The sequence below is a fragment of the Haemaphysalis longicornis genome, unplaced genomic scaffold, assembly GCF_048455015.1.
Source record: "Haemaphysalis longicornis isolate Haplotype H1 unplaced genomic scaffold, Haemaphysalis longicornis Haplotype H1 scaffold_14, whole genome shotgun sequence".
In the NCBI taxonomy this organism is placed as follows: Eukaryota; Metazoa; Arthropoda; class Arachnida; order Ixodida; family Ixodidae; genus Haemaphysalis; species Haemaphysalis longicornis.
Window position 1 is genome coordinate 19,646,968 of NW_027526245.1, and position 24,772 is coordinate 19,671,739.

Sequence of the window (24,772 nt, forward strand, 5' to 3'; positions counted from 1 at the left end):
AAACCTCAGTGTCTGAAACGTCGGCATCAAACCTAGACTCGGTTCCAAGTATTATGTCTGGTTGAACAATGCTGACCTATCCATCAAACTCGACGACGATTTTGTTTTTGAGGCTTCTCCAGATTACATTTATGACGGTCAATTGATGAAAATTCCCCGCATTTCCCCGAGGGGAAGAATGTGAAAGTGCGAATGCACGAGTTGAATTTGCGCGGTTCGGTAATGTTCGCGAAAGAGAGATCACACACACACACACAACTACAAAGAAAGAAAGATGCATTTATTCACAGACACCTATTTGTGTTGTCGTTGTACTTGATTGCTAGAGCGGATCTCAGCTTTGAAATTTCGTGTCAGTACTCCTTTAAGCGGGTGCATTAGCCCTTCTCACGCCCGATTCCTGGCCAATCTCCCACGTGGGTATGTGCCATGTCAGCGGCCAGGCAGCGCGCGCCCATCTCCCCCCGTTGCCAAGGAAGACGAGGAGATTCCTGGACAATCCCCCACGTGGGTATGCTATGCGGACATCGCCGGTGGACGCAGGTTCAGGGTCGCTTAAGAAGTGCATTCGCACTTAAAAAGAACGATAACTGGATTTGGTTTCGCTACTGGTTAACTGATATCGGGTGACTTCCCTAACGACATCAGTGGTAGCATCAAATATGTAGGTTTTTCCATGAATCGTCCGCTTGTTGTATCTAAGCGTGTATTTTTGTTGCTTTCTCGGGCATATGCTAAACGTTTTGCCATTTCTTGGCGAACATTCTTCGAGTAGTCTTCACTAAGTGAGATATTAGTGCCCTTAAGTTTCAGCGCATCAAAAAGGACCCTTTGTTTGTCTTTAAAAAGGCCGAATTTGACTATTAATGGGCGTGGTTTCTAGGCCGTGTGTTTACCTATTTTATGTGCTCTTTCTATTGATGAAGGATTTACAGTTGCGCCGAGTTTTTCAGCGCATAACTGAATAACAGTTGTGAAATACGGGTCGACGGTGGCGAGGAGGCGCACCGGAGAGGCGCCGAGTAAATCCGCTTCACCGGAATGAAAACGTGGGGGGCGATGGTTAGACACCTATTGCTTCGCAGTAAAAACGCCCCTACGATTGGCCCATTGTTGTGGATTTTCCGTTCAGTGGTACCATCTGTTTCTGACAAAAAGAGCTACACAACGTGCTTCCCTGTTGCCCCGCTGTGTGGCGTGGCCTGACTCTCCGACAGAAGGGAGTGGGAAGGGGGGGGGGGGGGGGGGTGACAGCAATGGATGCTGAGCGGAGGCTGACAGCAATGGATCAATGTAGGCGGACAGCTAAAGATTTTAGGTACCTATACATGGAAAGCGTGGACACGAAGGGGCTAAGGAAGACTAGAGGGCTAACGCTGAAATACGGAAAGAACAGCTGGGTGTTTTCACGAGAAATCACACAGGCGTGTCCCGTCGACATCTTTAATTTAGACGAAAATTTTGTGTATATCTCCTTGTGCACAGGGGAAAACTTATGTGAAGTTATTTTGTGGCAAAAATAAATTCCCTTCCTCAGAAAATTCCCAAAGCCGGCTCGGGTGACTCAAAGAAACAAAGACAGCCAAGGTATCCAAAAAAGAAGCAAGGCGGATAAAAATGAGTAAATGGAGAGAACGAATGGAAGCTAAAACGTCGTTAGAGGTGTACAGGGATGAGAAATTGTACATCAGAAAGGGCAATTTCTACGATAATTCCCAGGGCAGTGCTTTGCTTTTTGAGGCTAGAGCGGGTGGCTTGAGAACTAAGAGCTTTGTGGGGAAGTATCCACAAAATTATGGGGTATGCGGGATCTGCGTAAAAGAAAAAAACTATGAGGCACATAGCGTTACTATGTGAGGGTATCCATCCAGATCCACGTGGGGGAAATGTGCAGCTACCAGAAGCCCTGGAATTTAAGGGTAGCACAGAGGGAATTAACTTCAAGGCTGTCGAGGCGACGAAAAGGTTAGAATAATGGTCGAAGAAATGCAAAGGAGGGAATATTGCTTAGGGCAGCTACCACCTGCAGCAAAAAACTCAGTATCTTTTTCCTGCCCTAAAAGCAGCGGTAGTATTATACGAAGAGTATAAAACATAGGTATATTTGCTTTTTTTTTTGGTAAGATGACACGTCATTACCACGTTACAAAGGGGATACCACTAGCAATTATCATCATCACCACCACATGCCGAACTCGACCGCCTGGGTGCTTATTTGGGTGCTGACGGATATTTTTTGTGCCGAAGAAGCCCAGTATGTCCACCATGCACGTGCTTTGCGTGCATTCGAAGCAAGGGTAGGAAAAAAGTGCGACCGCGTGCGGTCAGCGCGATCCGTCGTCGTTTGCGCATTGTCGTCTGCTGCTCATCATCTGCTCTTTTCGGCTGCTCTTTTGTCAAGGGACGAGCTGGTCTTGGACGAAGGCTTCCCGGAGGACGCGGCGAACGAGCTCCGCCGGAGAGGCCACCGCTTGCATCCGCGCCGTCTGGGCGGCCTGGCGCGCTGCACGTCCAGCATGGCTCACATCGTCGCTCGAGGCTCCTGCTGGGACAGCCAGGTGAGAGGGCGGCCGCGTGTGCGTGCAAGCATCTTGAGTTGATCGCCATCCCTCACCGGTGACGCGCCTCTATCGAGAAGAATAGACGTGGGTAGGGGCATGTAATGCGAAGGTAAGATAACCGTTGGTCATTAACTTGGGTAACAGAGTGGATCCCTAGAGAAGGGAAGCGTGGCAGGGGGCGGCAGAAAGTTAGATGGGCAGATGAGATCGAGAAGTTTGCGGGGATAAATTGGTCGCAGTTAGCACAGCACCGGGATAATTGGAGGTCTGGGGAGGGGCCTTTGCCCTGCTGTGGGCGTAGATAGGGTGTGATGATAATGATGATGATGATTATGATGGTTTGCACTATTCTCGTAATGAAGCATAGAAGTGGGAGTAACTTTTGCGATCGCAAAGAAACGCGTTAAACCAACATTTCAACCAAAAGCAGAAAATTGTCGGAGCTTGCACTAGTGGTGCAGGGTTGGAGAAACAGCAGAGCTGGCGTCCCCTCTCCGTTCGTCAGAGGTCCGGCTGACGCCCCTCCCATGGATTTTAGAACTTGCCGCAGAAAGTTCTCCATGACTGGCACCCCCGGACCGTTCCGGCAGCAGCATTTCACGTCTCTCCCGACGTGGAGCGCGCTAGCAGGCGCTAGCACGCACGGCAGCCGGCTTCGCGAACTCGGCGGCTGTGCTCCCCACTTCAGGCGAGAACGCGCGAGAACTGGCAGAGAGAACAGCACGCGAGAGATGACATAACTAACGCTGGACAGTGTGTTCCGCAAGGTTAACTTGACCTGGCCGACGTCGGACGCTCCTCACGAGGCGCAAGCTCGAAAACCCTCGTTATTGTTTCCTTGTATCTTTTACGAGCTCCTTACGGAGCGCAAGCCCTGGATGATGCCAGTCGCTCTTCACGTGGCGCACATGATCGTGCGCCTCGTTACGCGACGAGGAGCGTTACGCGGCAGGGGATGACATTTAGATGCACAGATTCGTAGACAGTTTTTGTGCTGATAAATTGCCTACTTGTTGCCATTCAGGAACTTTCGTTTGATAGGGTGTTTGGACCGCGCGGTGGTGCTACCTGCGTGGCAGCGACGGCGCCATCTGTGAGGGTGCACTCCGCCGCGCGGGCAGCGCGTTTCTCGACGCGATACGTGGTGTGCAGCATGGTGCTGGCAAGAACGTTCGTGTGGACGGTGTTCTTTCTGTGTGAGTCGTAGGTTTGAGAATGCCTTGTCGTATCAAGTAGTTAGCATTGTTTTCGCTGCGAAATTCTGGATGCGCTGTTCACGTTCCTACAACGGCAGACCCGAAGCAGGCCGAACGACGAAAGCAAATGCGCCGGGTATTTTTTTTTTTTTTTTTCGGTTTTGAAGTGATAGCCATGACAGTGCTTGAAGACGGCATGATTTCGAGCGACGAATGCAACTGTCCGACGTTTTGACAGGTGCGGCCGGCGGTGTGCATAACCCGGTCCGTTTCGGCAATTTCGCACTATCACGGTGTCATCCCCGTGCGCCGATTTCCTTATTTCCTCTGTTGCTTGAAGCGACCGCTGCTCGAGTTGATTCATTCATTCAAACCTTTATTGCAGCAAAAGAGAGGGGGGGGGGGGGGGCGTGCATGGGGTAATGGGGAGTGATCTCGACTTCGGAAAATTTTTTCACCCAAGGCTGCCAGGATATTTGATGTGGTGGTGGCGTGCCAGATGAGGAGCTGGTTTTACCGTGCCACCCAGGCATGTTGCACGCTTCTTGAGGAGTATGATAGACGGTGAGGTGCTCTGGCGACAGTGTTCTGTGCGTTGAACGCGCGAAGGTCGTCTATTTGAGCTCCTAATGAAGCGTAACAATTACGCACAGGGTCTGCATGGATGGAAACCATCGCGAGGTAAGTACGTGATAAAATTAGGTATTTGTGGCGACGACAAAGATCGCACCGATGATTTTCAAGTCTTTTCCTTTCGGTAACGACGAAGTGGAAATTATAAGCAGAACAAGGCTATGGAACACGCTTTGGCTACTTCGAAACTCGAAAGCAGCACAGAGACAAGTGACAAAGAGTGCTCTAGTTGGGTCCCTGCATCTCTGCGCTGTTTTTGAAGTAGTCGAACTGTGTACCCAGCGTCAAGCTTTAGTGTCTGATCACGTACCACGCTTGGTCATTATAGAACAGTCGAAGCTGACGAAGAAGAATTGGATTCCCGCAATTACCTGGGAAGCGACATTTCATGTACGCGTGCGTCCACCTCAACATTCGAAGTAGCCATGTAGAGGCTGGGCGCCCAGTATGGTTCGTCTCATCCATAAAGTACGCCGGCTACCTTAACTTGTGAACATTTTAGCACTGCGTATGTTTCTAACATGTTGCGAGGTGTGAGGTGAAAGCTCTGACGCTCATGGTCCCGGGCCCACCTGAATGAAACGGGCTCCAACGGAGTCGGTACTGATTAGCCATATTTTCGATAACTTCTTTGCGAATTCGTCGAATGAAGACAGACAGCCTTCGAGCACTGCCCTAGCCGCCGCTTCGATACAGCGAAAGAAAAAATCCCGGCGCGCCTGATTTCGTCGTGTGGCCGTCTTCGGGTCTGCGGTTGTATGAGACGTGAACAGCCCATCCAGAATACAGCGAAAACAATGCTAGCTACTCGATACGACAACGCATTCACAAACCCATGAATCACGAAGAAAAAAAAATCATCCACACGAACGTTCTTGCCTGCACCACGCCACAAACCACGTTTCGCGTCGGGAATCGCGCTGCCCGCGCGGCGGATGGCAACCTCAAACATGGAGTCGTCGCCGCCGCGCTGTCCAAGGACCTGTGAATACACTATTGGCGTACCGTTTTAGTGAGGTACCGAAAAACCCGTCTCTGACGCCGAACCAATCGACGAGCCACATAACCCACGCTTAGGTCTTTTCAGAAACAAGCAACGAGACGCGCAACGTACGCAGCGTGCACGATCCAGAACGCAGAACGTGCCCGGCACCCGCTCTTCCGACCCAGACCTCCACGAATGAAACACTAAAAGCGCGAAACGCAACGGTGCCAGGACGTACGACATTTCCCGCACGTGCTGTCCCGGCCCCGGTCCACGCAACCAATGACATCGCACCCGGATTGGTGGACATGGCCACGACGAGCGAGACGCACGGTGCACGAAACGCGTCATACGTGGCGAACGACAGCGCACCAAGGTTAGGGGAGGAGTTTCCCACATGGAGGAAAGAAAAGTTAAGGAGGGAGCGTCACGTGACTATCGTGAAGCCTAGTCATAAAAAATAAAAAGGAAAGACTGATGGGAGATGCTCTGCCTCACGTGATAGGCAAGCGGTAGTTCTTTGCGCCTCACGCGGCCGTCCACCTGCCCGCGCTATGCTGCGTCGTTCCGTTTGGTTGCCGGGCCGCGTGTCCGGGTATTCGGGTTTCGGCGACGAGTCCCCGTCCGGGCGTTGCGCGCAGCGCTGCCTGCAACCCTAAACGCGCAGCCGGCTGATCGTGCAGGCAAAGTGTTCGGACGGGAGAGACAGAAAACATCTTTATTTATTGAGCTCTGGGATCCGTCGAAGTGCGCCGCAGTCGAAGTGTCGTGTTCCGCCGCAGTGCAAAAGCGGAGATGTCAGAGTACGACATCCGTGCCTCACATTTTATTTCACAAACACACCTCACTTCCTTGATTCTGGTAATTTTATATTTTCACCTCCCAGGCGTAATTTAGCGTTCGTTACCCATATACCTATCGCACGGATTGAGCAGTACTCGGACAACCAGCCCGCGTTCTGCCTGCGACGCGAGGCGGAAAATGATCTGTTCTTCCCGCGCCCGCACCCAACGTCAGTGATTCTGCACCTTTTCTTTTCTAATGCACTGAAGGAGACAGCAACGCAAAACAGACATCGTCACGACAATTGTGGCATGTACAACGTGCCACCATGCCGGAGCACCGATAAGGCGAATGTATGCAAATGCGCACGCGAGCGAAACCAAAGCTTCTCGCACAACCTCTCAGCTGCTGGGACACTCGTTACGGCGCTATGATGTAAAGGGAAGGTGGCGCGATAACTCCCAGCAAAATTGGAAACGCAATCGTCAAAGCACACCTGGCAAACACGCCGCTCCGTGCTTGTGAGTGTTTACAGCGGCGCGTTCGAGCAAAGCCGGTCGTGGTTCCAGCGGTAAGCGTCAAATTCGGCTCGCAGCTCGTGAGGGTGCTCCGTGAGCATGGGATCTACGTATCGTGTCGCTGTGAACAGCGACAGTACTTCCAGGATACGAGGGTGGGAGCGCAACGCTGGCGAAAAATCGCGTACGGCGCCTTCGGCAACGCCACTCGCCTCCTCCTCCACCGGCAGCCAGCCGGAGCCACTAAATGCTACCGCGGGCCCGAGAATGGTGCATCTTCCATAATGCATTGCGCGGGAGGAGCCCGAGGAGAGGAGAATGCGGCGTCAGAGGAGGTTGGCTTGCCAAAGCTGTGCCGCCTGACGTCATGCTCCCTCCTAACATTTTTCTTCCTCCATGGTTTCCCACGACAAACGAGACGCACAGCGCTCGAAGCGCAGCAGAGGTGATGGACGACATCCAACCCGGACTGGCCGAGCGTACCACAGCGAAGGAAACGCCTGGCGCACGCAACGCGACCGAGCCAGCACACACAAAAAGTAACGCCATTCGCAACATCATCCGCTCGCGCTGCTGCTATCTAGACTTGGCAAGCGAACGTCACAATCGCAAAAGTTAACATTGACACAAGCAACAAAACACCTAGGGCACGTGCTTTAAAGGGGCCCTGAAAGGCATTTTGAGCACACTAAATGAACTAGCGCAATCGCTAGATTGGGTCGCCAACGTCACCTGTGCCAAGTATTACTCTTTTACGCGCAGCGGAAAGCTCACACTTTTATTGCAAAGTTTGTCGCTTTTTTCTCACCCTTTCCTTCGTGTTTTTGGACGCCGCCATCTTCACATGTCTACATCATCGATTCCCAGATGTTCGTCATGAGCTAGACATCCTGCTATTGGGCGGCTTTTTCACGCACTTCCGGCAAAGAGATGAGTCGTCTGCTCAGCGTCGGCTCGCCGGCTGATCTGCCAGCGGAGTGCCGGAGTGCTTTGACATTTTACGACAAACGAAACAAGTGTAAACAAACGCTTAACCGTTTGTATTGAATGCAACACGGCCATAACACGACGTGGATTTTATCTTACGTGAGTACGTACCATAAAGAAAGTCCCGTGGCACTTCTTTGATGCAATCGCAGAGAACGCCCTGAGCTGAATGCCCGGGTTTGACGCGTACATTTTATTCAACTTCAAAACAATCCAGAGATGCGTTTCGAACGAACGCAACGTCACAACATGCGTTGCAAGTCTGAACCGCGATTGACAGACGATGAGTTGCCTCCTCCTGCCCGTCGTAAATACGGCACTCACCTCACACCCGGTTTGCGGGGACGAGCAGCAAGTCACAACTCTGGCGCGCAAGCGAGAAGGCTTTTAGCCAGGCACACTGCACATACCCCATGCGAGGTTGAGTGGTACGTCGTTCGAGAAAGATAATCCAGACCATCGGAAGCACTATCCACCCGCAGAAGTACAATGTCGCATTTCATCGCGAAACGAACGCGTCCACAACACACAGGAGGCGATGCACACACACAGACACACACACACAGCTTCGGTCGCTGCATTGGCTTAGCTGCAAGCTTCGTTCGGACAATCAGCGATGCTACGACGATACAGAGCTGCGTGAGGACGACGTGCTAACCACTTCAAGTATTTAAAAACACAGGGGCAAAGAACTAGGTTCATCGGAAGCAAAAAATCTTTCCTCCATTATAGTGCCTGAAATATACTGGCTAGTGTGCCGAGGGCGGGCTCCAGGCGGGCGCCGGGAGCGATGTACGCGGCCGTCTGCGCTTGGGGCGCTGCCGTGCGGGAGTGTGCGCGTTCATCCGGCCCGAGCAGATCGCGCGGTTACCTCCGAGCTGCGTAGCAGACGGCAGCGCGGCAGAACTTTCCATTCCCGCTTGCGACGAAAGCGAGCGAAAGCGACGGGAATTCTGTCGCGCAACCAAAATTTGTCCCGACCATTCGACAAAAACGATCGTCGCGCGACAAAGCGACGGAATTCCTGCCGCTCTCACTCGCTTTCGTCGCAAGTGCGAACGGGCCTTTATGCGCAATCTCCGCCCCACATAAAACAAGCTCTTGCTTGTCGCCTGAGCATACGGTTGATATCTGACTACGTTGCACTGTGCTTGCCAGTGTATTTAAACGATGTCACTATAGTTTGAAACGTACGCGCTCGGCGTGCAGCTTTGTAAACGCAAGCGGTTTCACATACGCACGCTATTTTGCTGCTAATAGAGTTTTAGTACAGCGTTTGTGGCCTTTGCATACGCTAAACGCTAAATTTTTGCGTCCCGCTACGTGACACCGCGATGGGAGTTTTAGTAGAGCGTCTCATCAGTTTTGCGTAGCGACACACTAATGCATACGGCGCCATCTGTCAAATGTTTTCCGAAATGTCTCGCCGGCTGATCTGCTAGCGGAGTGCCGGAGTGTTTGGACATTTTACGACTATCCAAACAAGTGCAAACAAACGCTTTCCCGTCAGTGTTGAATGCAACACATGGGTGCAGCTTGTCAGAACACGGGTTCTCGCTGATCGAGTGCAGCGTTGGTTTGCTCTTCGCCTTCACGTTCATCGCCGCTGATAAAGCGATCCGATCCGGCGCGTTTTGTGCACGGGTTCTGTGTCTGTTGAAAATGTCTTTTTTCACATGCCGCCGGTAGTAGGAATTACAACCACCGCAAAATACACCCGGCACCAGCGGGGCCACATCTGAGACCCCGCTTTTTGGATAAACAGTGCGCGGTGCACCAAAGGGAACGAGCGCACGATTCTCCCCACGCGGCTGCGAGTTCGCCGCCGATACCAACTGCAGCCCTGCAGCTACGTACACCGCGAAAGGGCAAGGCCAGGCCGCACACATGCGGCCAGGTCATTCGTTCGCTTTTCCAGCCTGTGTCCATGGTGTCTACAGAGATGAAAAAGCCGAAAGAGCTGGCCCGTAGCAGACGGCAGTATGTGGGAGCGCAATAGCGGAAGTACGTCACCGCTGAGGAGCGGAGCATCATGGGAGGGGAGGCCAACAGCGAAGAAACAGTTGAAAGGAGGAGGAAATACGGCGCGACGATAATTCGCGGTTTTTGATTTACGATTTCTCAGCTAATGCTCATCGCTTTAACAAAATTCTTGCAGGAGGAGATTGCTAATACATTGCTTTATTTGGTTACATGTACATCCATGCATCGGCGGAAGGCATTTCAGGACCCCTTTAACCCTACCGGAAAATAAGAGCTCTCCGGCACCCGCTGCTCCAGCCTGAGTCCAGCCAACAAACGACATCACACTTGTGCAGGTAGGTCCCTCAACGAGCAGTGACACAGCCAGCGCGTGCGGCATGTTCGAGCCGCAACGACCAAGATCCCCGGCACCCGCAACTCCGATCGAGGCTCACCCCACAAACACCATTTCGTACAAGAGGACGTAAACGCGAACAAGCGGACTCGGAACGAACAGAACCCTTGTAAGCCTGCTTGTAGGGGTGAGATACGGACCTCAGCATTCTCAAAACAACGGGCAAAAGACGAGAGCTTGAGCGATTACACGGACATGGCAAGAACGACAACGAATAAGCCCGATCCAAACGAATGCATCAAATGCCCTACCGATGAGGTCACACCAAGAAATGTGGGACGATCTAGGCCGGCTTCCCCACCTCAGCGGCTTCACTTCCGAGGCAAGAACGGAAAAAGCGAGCACGGGGCCGCAACTATTTTGACGATCAGCCACTCCACCCTACGACAACGCCGCGCCACCGCACGCTAAACGAAAAGACGAACGGCTCCCACACCATACGCAACGCACACCTCAATCGAAGCAACGTCCTCAACGCGCCCAACTATGCCATCTACACCGCAGCTCGCAACCGGACAAAATGGTCGCTTACGCTCCCCGCACGGGGCACCTTGAATAATCTTGGTGACGGTACTGGCGACACCGTGAACCCCGAGTCCCCATCCTCACGCTGTAATCTACCGTGGCTAGGAGGTGTAAGGTGAAGGGCAGAAACCAAAAACTCCCACCTCCCCTCGCGGGAACCCCTGTTTAGATGCGACGCATAGGCGGAGCGGCGAAGGGACCGCGTTTTATAGCGCGCATAACGTTGAGGGGACTGCGTAAGCCGGTCCCGGTCGATGACGACGTTGGCGTACTTGTAAAGCGGCGTGGACTCTAGGTGTTTGAGCCAAGCGTGGATATTGCTTCGCCGGAGAACGGCACACCGGTTATATGCACAGCGCGCCCGTGTCGTTCGCCACGTATGACACATGCGCCGGCCCCAGCGCGTCTGCCGCGGCTATGACGCAACACAATCCAACACAATCCACTTTAATCCAATCCAATCAAAGCCAATCCAATCGAATCCAATCCAATGCCCCTCGCGAGAGAGTGTTCGCTATCGGAGATGAGAGGGGTGAGCGGTGGAGAGCGCAGCTGGCGCGGCGAGGAGAATGGGGGAGGGGCGGACGACGCCGACGACGACGCCGGAGGGACAAGGCGAGTGAATGAGATGCTCTGCATCTCCGACGGATGCTCTGCATCCGTCGGAGCCCAGGTCAATCTCCGGTGGATGGGCTCCCTGTCTGTTTACCAGGCAGGGAGCTCCGCGACCTCTCTCGATATGAGGGTAACCCAAGCGTAGAAAGTACCCCCGTCCCCTGATTATATGCTATGAAATATGGTATTTCCTAATCCCCCCCCCCCCCAAACGTGATCGGTCCCTGAAAAGAGGCCGCACCGAAGTATCTCCCCCCCCTTGCCATCCTTAGCGTTTCCTGAACCGGATAATTTTGGTGGATTGCCAGATCGGAAGATTGGAAAAGCAAGGATACTGTAATAGCGACGATGTTTGAGGGTAATGCGTTCCACTCGTTTATGGAAAACAAAAGTGGTGAATATTGATCTTTCTTAGTGCGTGAGTGTATGGGATCGACTTTACGTGCATGACCGACGCGAACAGAAACATAGGGAGCCGGGGTACTGAATGCTCGAGAAAATGACGAGTCACTGTAATATAAACTCTGGAAAAAAAATAAAGGCGGGAGTACTTTCTGCGCTGGGCAAGCAATGGAAGGTTCGGAGAATGCTAAAGAAATGTTGCATTTTGGTGGCGAGAATGACAGGAGGTGATAAATCGAGCTGCTTTATTTTGCACCGATTCTAGCATACCAGATAATATTGCCGTATGCGGATGCCAGATGATTAACGCGTATTCTAGTGAAGGCCTGATTACAGATGTATATGCGTGAAGTTTAGTTTCTGTGTTTGCGCACCTCAGGCGCGGTATCAAAATACCGAGTTTTTTCAACTATTTGCTGGTGATGTATTCAACGTGACTGTTACAGGTTAAGTCGGAACTAATGAAAATGCCGAGGTATTTTGTCAAAGAAACGGCCTCAATTCCTGTGTTGTTAACTATAAATCTGCCGGAGGGAGGGTTGGCTGTGGAAGTAAATCTAATGTGTTTGCTCCTTTCTGCGTTGATGTCCCTTTGCCACAAGTTGCATCACTCTGTTCGTTTTAACAAATCTGACTGTAGGATTCTAATATCATTCGGTTCGGTAATCTCCTTATATATCAAGGAACCATCTGCAAATAGGCGTAAGGAACAAACTATATTAGGTCCAATGTCATTAATGCAAACTAAAAATAATGACGGTCCGATCACGGAGCCCTGGGGTACTCCGGACTTTACTATGCACTTTCTGGAAATTCTGTGGTTAAGTTTGACTGACTGCGACCGGTTACAGAGGAACTCTTGATTCCATTTGGTTGTTTTCTGATCAAGCTGGAGGTTGCGGACTTTGGTCAGTAATCGGTTATGTTGGACACCATCAAAAGAGTTTGAAAGGTCGAGAAAAATAGCATCTGTAGGAGCAGAGCCATGCATCGATTTATGCAAGTCTGCCAAAAATTCAAACAGTTGAGTGTTGCAAGAACGTTTTTCCCGAAAACCGTGTTGATTTTGGATGAGAATGTTGTTTCTGTTCAAATGAAAAATAATTTTCCAATAAATAATGTGTTCTAATAGCTTGCAAGAAATACAGGTTAGAGAGATTGGACGTTAGTTGTTGGGACATGACTTTTGGGTGGATTTGAATATGGGTTTAACAATGGCGCATTTCCAGTCTTCCGCTAGACAACCCGTGTCGAGCTATTGCTGAAAAATCTGTGACGATAGGTAAGCTGATTTGTGGCAGGTAGTTCTGCACTAATATCGTCGGGCCCCGGGCTAGTCTCACATGGAAGTCGTATAGCTGATGCAACACCATTTCCAGTTATTGTAATTGAAGAAAAAAGGTCGTGAATGTTAGGTTGTGTCACTGTCAGTGAGTCAAGTGGAAGCTTTTCCGTGAATTCAGACGCACAATGCTTGTTGAAGCATTCAGCGCTTTCCTGTAGCGAAAGAGCCTCGCCTTGATCACTCGGTACAGTTGACTCAGAAGGGTCGACTGTGGAGAGCACCCCTTCGATGCACTTCAATTCCGCGAAACACTAAAAAAATAGAAGAATACTGCGTCCCGAAACTAACAATCAGCACTAAAAAAACGACCCGTGGTTCACACACGATGTAAAAAGATCCTTAAATAGGAAGAAACGAGCATTTAAAAAAGGCTACGTAAATAATGCTCCAGAAGATTGGCTTAATTATAAAAATGTTTCAAAACAAACTGACGGCTCATTACAAGAGGCCAAGGAATTATTGGGGATCAGTTGTCAACAAGTGCAGTTAAAATATTGTGTAAAGTGCAGTTAAAATATTTATCCTTGGCCTCTTGTAATGAGCCGTCAGTTTGTTTTGAAAGATTTTTATAATTAAGCCAATCTTCTGGAGCATTATTTACGTAGCCTTTTTTACATGCTCGTTTCTTCCTATTTAAGGATCTTTTTACATCGTGTGTGAACCACGGGTCGTTTTTTTAGTGCTGATTGTTAGTTTCGGGACGCAGTATTCTTCTATTTCTTTAGTGTTTCGCGGAATTGAAGCCAATTTTCACTTGCAGTGCGATGTTCGAAACCTGCGATGTAAACCCGCCGAGGTGGCTCAGTGGCTAAGGCGTTGCGCTGCTGAGCACGAGGTCGCGGGTTCGATTCCCGGCCGCGGCGGCCGCTTTTCTGACGGAGGCGGAAAGCAAAAACTCCCGTGTGTACGAGATTTCGGCGCACGATAAAGATCCCCAGATGGTCAAAATTAATCCGGAGCCCTCCACTACGGCGCGCCTCGTCGCCGGCATAGCGTCGGCGCGTTAAACCCCACAATCAATCAATCAAATGTGGGTGTAAAGTCATCTAGCATACGGTTCATCTTGTCGATGTCGGCGCGTACGTAGTTCAATAACTGTTTAGTTACCTTTGATTTGATTTGTCGTCGCGTGGTAGAGATAGTGAACAGTGGACAACTCCATGGTCGCTAATTTCCTCAAGCTCGTGGGTAAAAGCTTTCTCAGAATTTTCAGTGAAAAGAAATCGAAAATGTTATCGCCACGTGTAGGGTCTGTTACTAACTGGGTCGTGAAATGGACGTGTGCCAAACGTAGAAAACGCAAGCATTCATGATGGTGGGAGCTGTTACTGCCGATACAAGACGACCAATTTATGCCAGGGTAGCTGAAGTCACCGCCCAGAACAAGAACAAAATTTGCATAATGGTATACACATACTCAAGCGAATCATTCAGCAAGTCGGCAAAGTCTGGTCCGCTATCGGAGGGTCGGTTGCAGGCATCGATAACGATATTGATGTGAGCTCACTGCGCAGTAACCCAAATTACTTCGATGGACGAATCGTAGGCGATAACTGACGGTTGGAATTCTTGTTTAACCGCTATGATTACTCCTCCCCCTTTAGATACCGATCTTACTTTGCGGAAGACTGCAAACTGTGAAGGAAAGTTAGAGGGCTGGTGAAGAGCTTTTCAAAAAAACTTTGATGGGGGCATTACCTTATGGTTTTCTTCACGCTGAATTCGAAAAACATGTTTGTTTTATGTGTAAATACCAAACCATCTTTTTTCGTCAAAACAAACGACCCCTGCCCGCAGGCGCGGTGAGAGCCCTGGCTGCCTTTCGCGATTGGCTGGCGGCAGATGAGATCATACTCGGAAGTGCCGGCGCTGCGTTGACCGCTTGGCCTGAAGATCTCATTCTGTTCCCGTTCAGATACGGGCCAGAAGGTCCTCTGGTGAATGGAGGGCTCACACAATCTTTCCTTAGAATAGGAGAGCCTGAGGGAAGTATAAACTCAACAGGTTCGCTCGCGGCGAGCTTTAGAAAGGGGTTCTTCCCCGACGACTCACGGCCGACTTGTTTGTCGGGTGCAAGGAAGTTGCGCAGATATTGGTTCGCCGCTTTCACTACCAGTGTTAGTCACAATTCCTAGCGCAATTTTTCAACCCACCATCATCCCCATCCTCGAGTGTGGAACTTTGTTTTTACATTTGAACAGGCGGTAACAAGCTCTGTGCAGCGGCCTGCGATGCGCACAGGCAGCGCGGCCGCCGCCGGTCGCCGCGTCGCGCAGAGGTGCTGGTGCCGGGTCGCTGCTCGGCCGGTCAGCGGAACGTGGCATTGCTGCACATTCGCATGTTTTAGAATAGGGGAGTTGAACGTTGGTCGCCTCCCAAAAGGTAGAGGAACTCAATCGCAGCACGCTGGTCCCCGACGAGCTTTAGAGCGCCTTCCCCAACAGCTCCAGCCGGCTCAGGTTGCACGGATCGCCGCTGATGTTGGGAACTTTAGGCTTAGCACCAAGGGAGATAGTTGGTCGCCGCTATCACTACAATTGTGAATGACTATCCTTAACACAGTTTTCACCGCACTATCATCCCCTTTCTCGCGTGAGGAACCTTATCGGCCTCTCGCCGCATCTCGTGCTCGGGCAGGTTCGTTTGCTGCCGTCGACGAGCCTCCGCGACCGGTCGGCGCTCCGCATCGCGATACAAATTCGATAACCTCTTTCGAAATCTCCTTGGATGACAATCCCTAGCACAATTTTTCACCCCACTATCATCCTCTCTTGCACGTTTACCTTGCTTTTCGCGGCTGCCTTGTTTCTTAACAGCAGCGAAGAGCTGTTGGTGCCGCGGCATGTGCGGTTCGAACCGCATCGTGTGCCGCACGGGAGTGCTCGGCCGGCGAGTGTGCGGAGCGCTCCGACACGCAGAAAACGCTTCATGCTTTCCTCCTTGCTTGATTTCTTCTTAAAAAAATTCCCCGCATTTCCCCGAGGGGAAGAATGTGAAAGTGCGAATGCACGAGTTGAATTTGCGCGGTTCGGTAATGTTCGCGAAAGAGAGATCACACACACACACACAACTACAAAGAAAGAAAGATGCATTTATTCACAGACACCTATTTGTGTTGTCGTTGTACTTGATTGCTAGAGCGGATCTCAGCTTTGAAATTTCGTGTCAGTACTCCTTTAAGCGGGTGCATTAGCCCTTCTCACGCCCGATTCCTGGCCAATCCCCCACGTGGGTATGTGCCGTGTCAGCGGCCAGGCAGCGCGCGCCCATCTCCCCCCGTTGCCAAGGAAGACGAGGAGATTCCTGGCCAATCCCCCACGTGGGTATGTGCCATGTGCATTCGCACGAGCGCGGACATCGCCGGTGGACGCAGGTTCAGGGTCGCTTAAGAAGTGCATTCGCACTTAATATACTTAGCTAAGCTGTCATTAGTCGTCACAGCTAACAATGTTGATCGAGAAAACGAGCAAGAAGTTCGGGAAGCCCAGAGCGCTGTGGCCCCACAAATTTTCTAATTCCCTTATAATAATGGATCAGGAACTTGGGGTACCTCCGTATTTTTTGAGCCCGTCGCTTCGCGTATGAAGCACCCGCCGACACGGCCGGCCCCGCGACTACTCGTGAAGGCGATGTAGTAGCCACGGGCGCTCGGGTAGGAAATCTCTGGTATCTAGGAGTCGCATTAGGGAATCACACAGTAGCATTACGGTTAAAAATAGACGCGGAAGCACCTCTACACAATAAAGATTAATAAATTGCAGATTACACGCCTGCTTAGTTCGGAATTTCGCCCAGAAAACTGGGACACAGCGAAGCGGCGGCGCACGTCGCTGGCCGCATTCCGAATATGACGCTACTTCCGGTCGCTGCCTCTCAGTTTCTTGCTCTTCCGGCGATGCGGCAGGGAGCAGTGGGCGGTAGGTCAACTTTAACGACGAATACCGCTGTCCCCAAGCTAAAAATCTCGAAAAAAACTGTACAGGCATAAACTGACCAATGTAATAATTGTATAAAGTAGAGTTTTGCCCGGTTTTAAAAGCGCTTCAGTAGCCCTTTAAGTTTAGAGTTGGAAATGTCGTCCGAGAGCCACGTTTCCGTACCGATCAATATGTCGGCTGAACAGGTGTACAAGAGATAATTTAGGTTTTCTAGCTTATTTAAAATGCTCCTGAAATTCATTACGACCGAAGATACTTCGGATTGGTCGGTGGTGTTTGTTCCGATTGGAAGAGACAGTTTGTCAATCGGCGGGAGGTTGCTGTGATGAGGCTACATTAAAGGCACTGCCTTGGTGTTTTATTGCATGGGGAGTGAATTCCTGTCCGGTAGTTACCACCACAACGCTTTCAGTGACAAAATTGAATCGATAAACGCGGTCCCAAATGTGCAAACAGTTGAAGCGAAGCGAATAACTCTCGCTTCCTTTGCTGTGAAGTTTTGCGAAGTCCCTCAACCGTTTACGGGCCATCTGCACCTCGGCGAAAAATCTTCGTCAATCCAAACCTTGGGAAAATCTAAGTTATTTAGCTTCAGGGCATTGCGCAAGACCTCCGTTTTGGACTTAAAGTTTAGATATTTGATGATAATTGGTTGATCGAAATCTGGGCGCCGCTCACAGACGCGTTGGGCGCGTTCGATGTCACCAACTTGTACCTCAAGGTGTGCGGGAAACAAATGTTTAACAATTTTTTATGTTTCCTCGTAATATTCTTTGTCGGTCTAATGAAGCTCTTTGACCATGAGGTTGTTTCTCCTCATCCTGTTATTCATGTCATCCACTACATCAAGTTTTTCGTTTACTTTTGATATGCTTGATTTTAGTTCCCGAACTGAATCACCTACATCTTCGCAATTTGCCTCAATTTGCGACATTTGTTTCAGACCTTTCTCAATTTCATAAATTTTGGTATTAATGCTTGCAATGTCTTGTTTTATTTCTGTCAGTGTAGTTGAAAATCTTTCATCGAAGCTAGAACGCCATCGATCTTAACACCAGGGTTTGCGTCCACGTCGCCTGCGCAGAGTAGGAGCAGTGAAGGGCATGTGCTTTTCAACAAAACACATGGTATCCGGCTAACAAAGCGCAGCAGGTTAGACGCGCCATTGAAGCAAGCTCTAGGGTAACCTGTGTGCTCACGGCAAGGAACAAATGACCCGATCTGTGCGCGATATGTAGACATGTCTACACCCATACCACTGCTCAGGATACAAAACACAACTAGGGAGAGTTGAGATCAGCGGCCAGCAGTATGCCAAAAATACAGTTCTAAAAAATGACAAGGCTGAATTCCTACCTAGAACCATCAGAACGAGGACTTAGACATGGCTGCTTGAGGCCGTCCCTTTAAACCGGTTTTTAATGATACATCCACAACTCAACTCTTTTTAAACTACCCATCAATTTCTGTTTCCTTCTACCGAGAGCGAGGGGCGAGGTTACTATTGAGAGGAAAGCGAGGGACGAGGTTACTATTGATGAGGTCTCCTGCTTAGATACATTCCAATCATCTCACACTGATCTTGTAGCACCATAGCATCTTCGTCCTGTATCATGTGACTTATTTTTCTTACAATATAATAAGAACAGGACACCTATAACTGGAATTTTGCAGCATTTCATGTATCTGCAGGATAAATACAGGGCTGCAGAGTTTTTCAGTGATGCTTCTAGAATGTTCACTGCGGTGTCTTGTGCTGCGCATGGACCCTATTTTGAAGCAGATAGAACCATGAATGGAAAGACAAGTTTTTTTACGGCAGAAGCATATGGCATTTTTCTTGTAAGTCACATAGTTGAACATCATATTCCTAAATTTATCATATATAGATTCGCTTAGCGTTGTCCGTACATTGTCATCCGGAAAGTCGTCAAAAAAAACCATGTCAATAATCTTTTCTTCGAATTAATTATGCCGGATTATCCTTCAAACCTTGAGGTGACTGTGTGTTAGGTGCCAGGCCACTCTGGCATCGGCGGAAATGAACTGACGGATGACAAGGCCGCCAGTGCTGCACTCCGAAACACAATAAACATAACAACACTACCTTACACAGACCTCGAGCCACATATCAGACAGCAACTCCGTAAAACTAGGCAATCAGACTGGATCGAACAACACTCTACACGTAATAAAACCACACTTGGGCCATGTATGGATTGGCCATACACATGTAACGCACTCCCACCTGCTCACGGGATCTCCACGATCCCTGTGTAGCAGGCGTGGGGAGCACCTACCCGTGATACACATCCTCATCCAATGCAAGGCACTCGGCATTACACGGCGCAAGCACTTTAGAGAACTCTACAGGCAACATCTTCCATTACATATCCGTCATACTTTTAAGGAGAATGTTCATCGCACCTTTAAGTTTCTGTAAGAAGTTCCCTTCTTACAGCCCATCTCATACCACCCATAGTTTTACCCGTGGTCCTATACGCCAGCCACGTTATTTATCTTTTAACCACTTTTAGGTCTTCATTCTGGCCCTGTAAACCAGCCGTGCTCCTAGTCTTCAATTGATTTTATTCGTGTTCACTCTAACCAATTTGAGTTGTCACCTAGTCATCGAAACACTTTCTTGGCCGTCTTCGCCCTAGTTGGCCGTGCGCCATTAATATTCAGCCATCATCATCATCGTCATCACCTCCGCTGCCACATGCATCAAGCATGCAACGAGGTACACAAGCACAATCGCCGACGGAAGTGGCGTGATTAACGCAACGCCGTAAACGCTGTCATATTCACGTTCGACGAAGTGAATGCTACGGTACGCAAAAAAATAAAACCGATTTGAATTTCACTGAACCTCATCGATACGAACGCCCTCTTAACGAAGTTTCTGGTATCGGGAACAAAGCATCGAGCAACTGTAAACAAGCGGACAGTGATCTGGATACGAACGGACGTCAATCTACGCAGACTAATGGATTGTGCCTGTGAGCATGCGCAATTAGCTTTCGGAGCACGATTAGAAGAATATCAGCGCGCCGAGAAACGAAGACAGGCGACAAAAAAGGGTTAACAGCGCACAAACACGACGACACACAAGGAAGAGAAGACAGGACAAGCGCTGAACTACAACTGCTCAGTTGTAGTTCAGCGCTTGTCTTGTCTTCTCTTCCTTGTGTGTCGTCGTGTTTGTTCGCTGCTAACCCTTTGTGATGCTACACCAACTAGCCCACCAAGCCATCCTCATGAACTTCAAGACGACAAAAGCTGCTGCCGCCCTAAGACACGCGCAAAACCGCAATTTACGGCCACCGCCACGCCGAGAAGCCTCGAGCACCCCGCGGAGATCGTCACGTGGCCCAGACTTCGTTTTTTTTTATTTCGGAGAACAAGAGGAGACGCCAAACGCAACGCGAGTGCTTACGTTCCGTTTCGCTCCTTCACGTGTACGGGCACGGCCGCTGGATGAGAACGCACGCAAGGTCAGTCCTTTCATCCAGCGGCCGTGGTACGGGCCTTCGCGCAGTGAGTCTCCCGGCGACAGCTCACCGCGTCAGACGTTTTCTTCCCATGGTCCTCTATCTCGATCTATATGTAACCTGTTTTTCTACTCAATTAATCATTTTACTTTTTTTATTAGGTCTTTTATTCGAGCCACGGCCTACATTATACCTAACAGTACAGATAAGTTGAGTACTCGTGAGTGCAGATTGAATTCTAGTACTCATGAGTACAGAAGGAAGGAAGAAAGGAAGAATGTAGGAGGATGGCAGGGAAGTTAACCTGGCTAGAGTCTAGTTTGCTATCCCGCCTGTGGAAAAGGGAAGATGGGCAAAACAGAGAAATGAAAGAATGAAGAAAAGTTGGAGTAGAAACGTAGTACCACTCATGAGTACAGATTGAGTAGGTTACTCGTGAGTAGGGATGAGTTCATTACGGGTGAGTGCAGATGAGTACGAGTACTCGTCAGTAATAATTGAGTATGAGTACAAGTGAGTAAAGATTGACTATGAGTACAAGTTAGTGCAGAAAAATTCATTACTCATGAGTATAGATTGAGTAGGTACTCGCGAAGACAAATGCGTGTGAGCACAAGTGGCTACGACTACAAATGAGTATGTGATAAGTGAGTACGAGTGATTTTGAGAACAGACGAGCTTCTAGAGTCTCAGTTGGAGTGAGTACAGCGTGAGTGAGTGAGTGAATGAGTGAGTGAGTGAGTGAGTGAGTGAGTGAGTGAGTGAGTGAGTGAGTGAGTGAGTGAGTGAGTGAGTGAGTGAGTGAGTAAACTTTATATAGACGAGCTTCAGGCCCTGATGGTTGGGCGCCCGCCCGGTGAGGGCCTCCTCTAATCCGGGAAGCCCTGGTCCGCGCTGGCTGCCCTAGCCCTCTTCAGCAGGCTACGCTGGACTGAATGAAAAAAAATTGTGGTAGAGTTTGAGTAAGTTCTTTCTGTTTTGCCGACCTATGCTTGAAAGTTTGAAAGTTTCTGTATTTCTGCAACCTGTATGCGCATCCGGATGCATGTACTAAAATTTAGATGACGGCCCATGTGCATTCCATTCGTAAAAGTTCTGAGTGCCCTTAGCTCATTTTCCCAAGCATGTCGTGGAGCTCGAGCTGCCGCTGGACGTTCCTTGCTGCTGTGAATTGTATTCCTGTCCTTGAGTGGCTTTATGCGCAGGGAATCGACCCCAAATACACGCACAAAGGGTTTAAAGACACATTCTTGCATAAAACCATGCAGAGAGATTCCCATTACTGCAGTAATTTATTCACATATTTCTGTCGTTCAGGACATTAGTACGCCCTTCTGTGACTCTGAAAAATCAGTTAGGCTATAGTTGTCAATTATACGAAAGTGTACATTATGTTCTACAACAGTGGAGGCAAGTCACTTCGACGTGTGTCCGTGTAGCTACTTCGCCCCTCCGCGAATGTGAGAAAGGTTCCAAGTCATTCCCAGATGGCGGAGGCTGAGTTTTGTCACCAGAACACATGTGCTGTGTCCTGTTTTTCAGACGGCTCTGCCTGCGCAATTACATCATGATCATCATCATCAGCCTGCTTCCGTCCACTGCAGGACGAAAGGCGTTCCCAAACGTTCGCCCCCACTTCCAAAGGGCGTTTTCCGCGTTAATTCTTTGCCCAAAATGAGCTGTATTCATCTGTCCATCGAATGTTTGGTCGTAACCTAGTTTCCTCGGTGTCAATTGCTTAAACGAATGGCGCAGCTGTTCTTCTTCATCCGAATTACCCCTTGTATTGATTGATTGATTGATTGATTGATTGATTGATTGATTGATTGATTGATTGATTGATTGATTGATTGATTGATTGATTGATTGATTGATTGATTGACATTGACATTGTTTTTTATTGAGTAGTGCGGTGCAGTTTTTACAAAAACAGGGTTTTACAGAAGGAGGTCCTATTAAAAAAATCCGAAAGGGGGACCTCCCGTTTCATAATACAAACAAAAATATCATTGGGGAGGCGGTATACACAGCGATAAAAATAGAACACAAAGGAACAAATTCATACAAATAGTTGCGCATGTGCGCAGTAGGTAGTTCAAGAAGTTATCATCTATATTTTTTCTTGTGACGTAAGTACGAGGCACCATCTATACCTGAGGTTGAGCAGGGAATGAAGCAGGCGATCAGAGTTTGATTATGAGAGTGTACCAAGTATGAATTTTCTTACAGACCTATAAAAAGAGCACTGGGAGGGGTACGATTTAAGGGAAGGGGGTAAGGCATTCCAAATGGTGGCAGCAGAAAAAAATTGGGCCCATCTCCCCACGAGGGGGGACTCGAGTAAATGCGTCGCGTAGGGGGTGGGTGTATTGCGTTAACGTTAGTGTTTGGGGGGTGGTGGTGGGGTGGTAGTGAATGTGTTAACTATTATTGCTTATTACTATTAATTATTATTATTTCTTTCTTATATTAATTATTTCGTGATTTTGCGACTCGAATTTCCCCTCGAGGAGAGATGGGCCCAATTTTTCTTTTTTTGTGTGTAACGCAAGAAGTGAAGGCAAGGAGTAGGTTGTTGTAAGTCGTTATTTATTTATTTGTTGCTGCTGTCGTTGTATTGGACGCTGAGAACGACGGCTTCGTGGTCGCTAAAGTGTACTGTTAAGGGGTCTTTAAGCAGATGGTCGTGCGTTGCAGCAACTGGTGAAGACGACGTCGATGCAACTGCTGCCGTGTATCAGCAGCTTCTTGACGTAGTTTGAATGAGTCAAGGATATAAGGCGCGTTCGTACCCTTTGGTTCTGTGTCGCTTTTGTGGCGCAGTGGGAAGAGCACCATGTACCTCGCGTTCCGCCCACAGGGTCGTGGGATCGAAACCAGGCGCCGATAACTATTATTTTTTATATATATAATGTAGGGGGAGGGGTGCGGACCTGTTGTTGAGAGCGAGGAGGGTAGCGTAATGCGGGAGAGGAGGAGTGGGGGAGAGGGCGCACCTGCGCGCTGAGCTGTTGCGGACGGATGGCGGACGCTACATGTGAGTTAAAGAAATGCTCTGCATTTAATAATAGTGTTTGTTTTCCGTAGTTGAAACGGACAGTTGGAAGTAATATATTATGTTGCGGCTGAAAACCTGTTGTTGTTTCTGTTAAGCAAACATGTTCTGTCAAAGGACGGGAGAAATTCAGGATTATCTCGTAAACTGGAAATAAGTACACATAGCTTAATATCAAGTTCGAGAGGGAGGGGTAGGATGCCAAGGTGGTGGAAGACTGGTTTTACAGTAGATCAGCAATCACTGAAAGTACGCAGACGAACGGCTTGATTTTGAAGACGACGCAGTGGTGCAAGATGGGTATTATACGTGTTGCCCCTAGAAGACAAGCAATACGTAAAGTGGCTGTGAATGAACGAGAAATACAACGATCGTAGAAGGGACAATTGGAAAAAATAGCGGGTTTTAATTAGGTCACGAATGCCGAATGCAATATAAGATGTGACCGATCTTATGTGTTTGTCAAATTTCATATTTTTGTCTAGGATAACTCCAAGAAACGTAGTAGAATCTGATGAATAGATGACGTGATTGTCAAAAATGATATATTTATTTATTTTATTATTTATTTATACATACTGCAACCCGTAAGGGCTATGGCAGGAGTGGGGAACAGGCCGGTACAAAACAAACATGGTGTAATACTTTGCGAAGGAAAGTAAAATACGAAGTGGCAAGACATGACATCACATGGTGGCATAATGAAGACATGGTGGCAAGGAACAGAACATATATGGTGTGTTTGTAAGTTCTTTGTGAGCGGAATGAAAGATCATGAAAGTGGTTTTTAGCCTGTAAATTTGTAACAGGTTGTTCAAGATCGGTCGTTAACTTTGCTGCTAGATTAGAGCTATCGTTGTCGCAAGAAAATGTTGTATCGTCAGCATAGAGGATACAGTTACTGTTGTTGAGGCAGGTAGGGAGGTCATTGATATAAATAAGGAATAGTAGGGGACCTAAAATAGAACCCTGAGGAACACCCTGGTTGACGATTTATTTTATTTTATTTCATATTACCCCTAAAGGCCCTCAATGAGGGTATTACATAGGGGGGTCAGACATTACGATTCTTGGGTCAGACATAGCGCTGCCGAATTTCACAGATTGGCTTCGGTTGCTTAGGTAATTTATTATGAGTAAATGCGCCGGGCCGCATACACCCAGCGATTCTAGTTTTTGCAACAAGATATTATGATTGATAGTGTCGAATGCTTTTGTAAGATCAATGAATACGGCACCCACGAAAATGCGATTATCTAAACTCTGCTTGATATAGTCCGTAAGCTGAGTAAGTGCAAGTTCAGTAGAATAATTAGGCCTGAAGCCAAAGTGTTGTGGTGTTAGAAGACTGAATTTTG

General features: G+C 49.0%; 1 protein-coding gene across 1 annotated transcript in view; it reads left to right on the top strand.

Moving 5' to 3' along the window:
* Positions 1-24,772, top strand: part of LOC144165177 (glutathione hydrolase-like YwrD proenzyme) — a 118,058-nt gene that overhangs the window by 88,283 nt on the left and 5,003 nt on the right. The window contains exon 8 of the mRNA XM_077695288.1: positions 2,402-2,558. Coding sequence (XP_077551414.1) covers positions 2,402-2,558 — 157 coding nt within the window. The remainder of the gene's footprint in view (positions 1-2,401; positions 2,559-24,772) is intronic.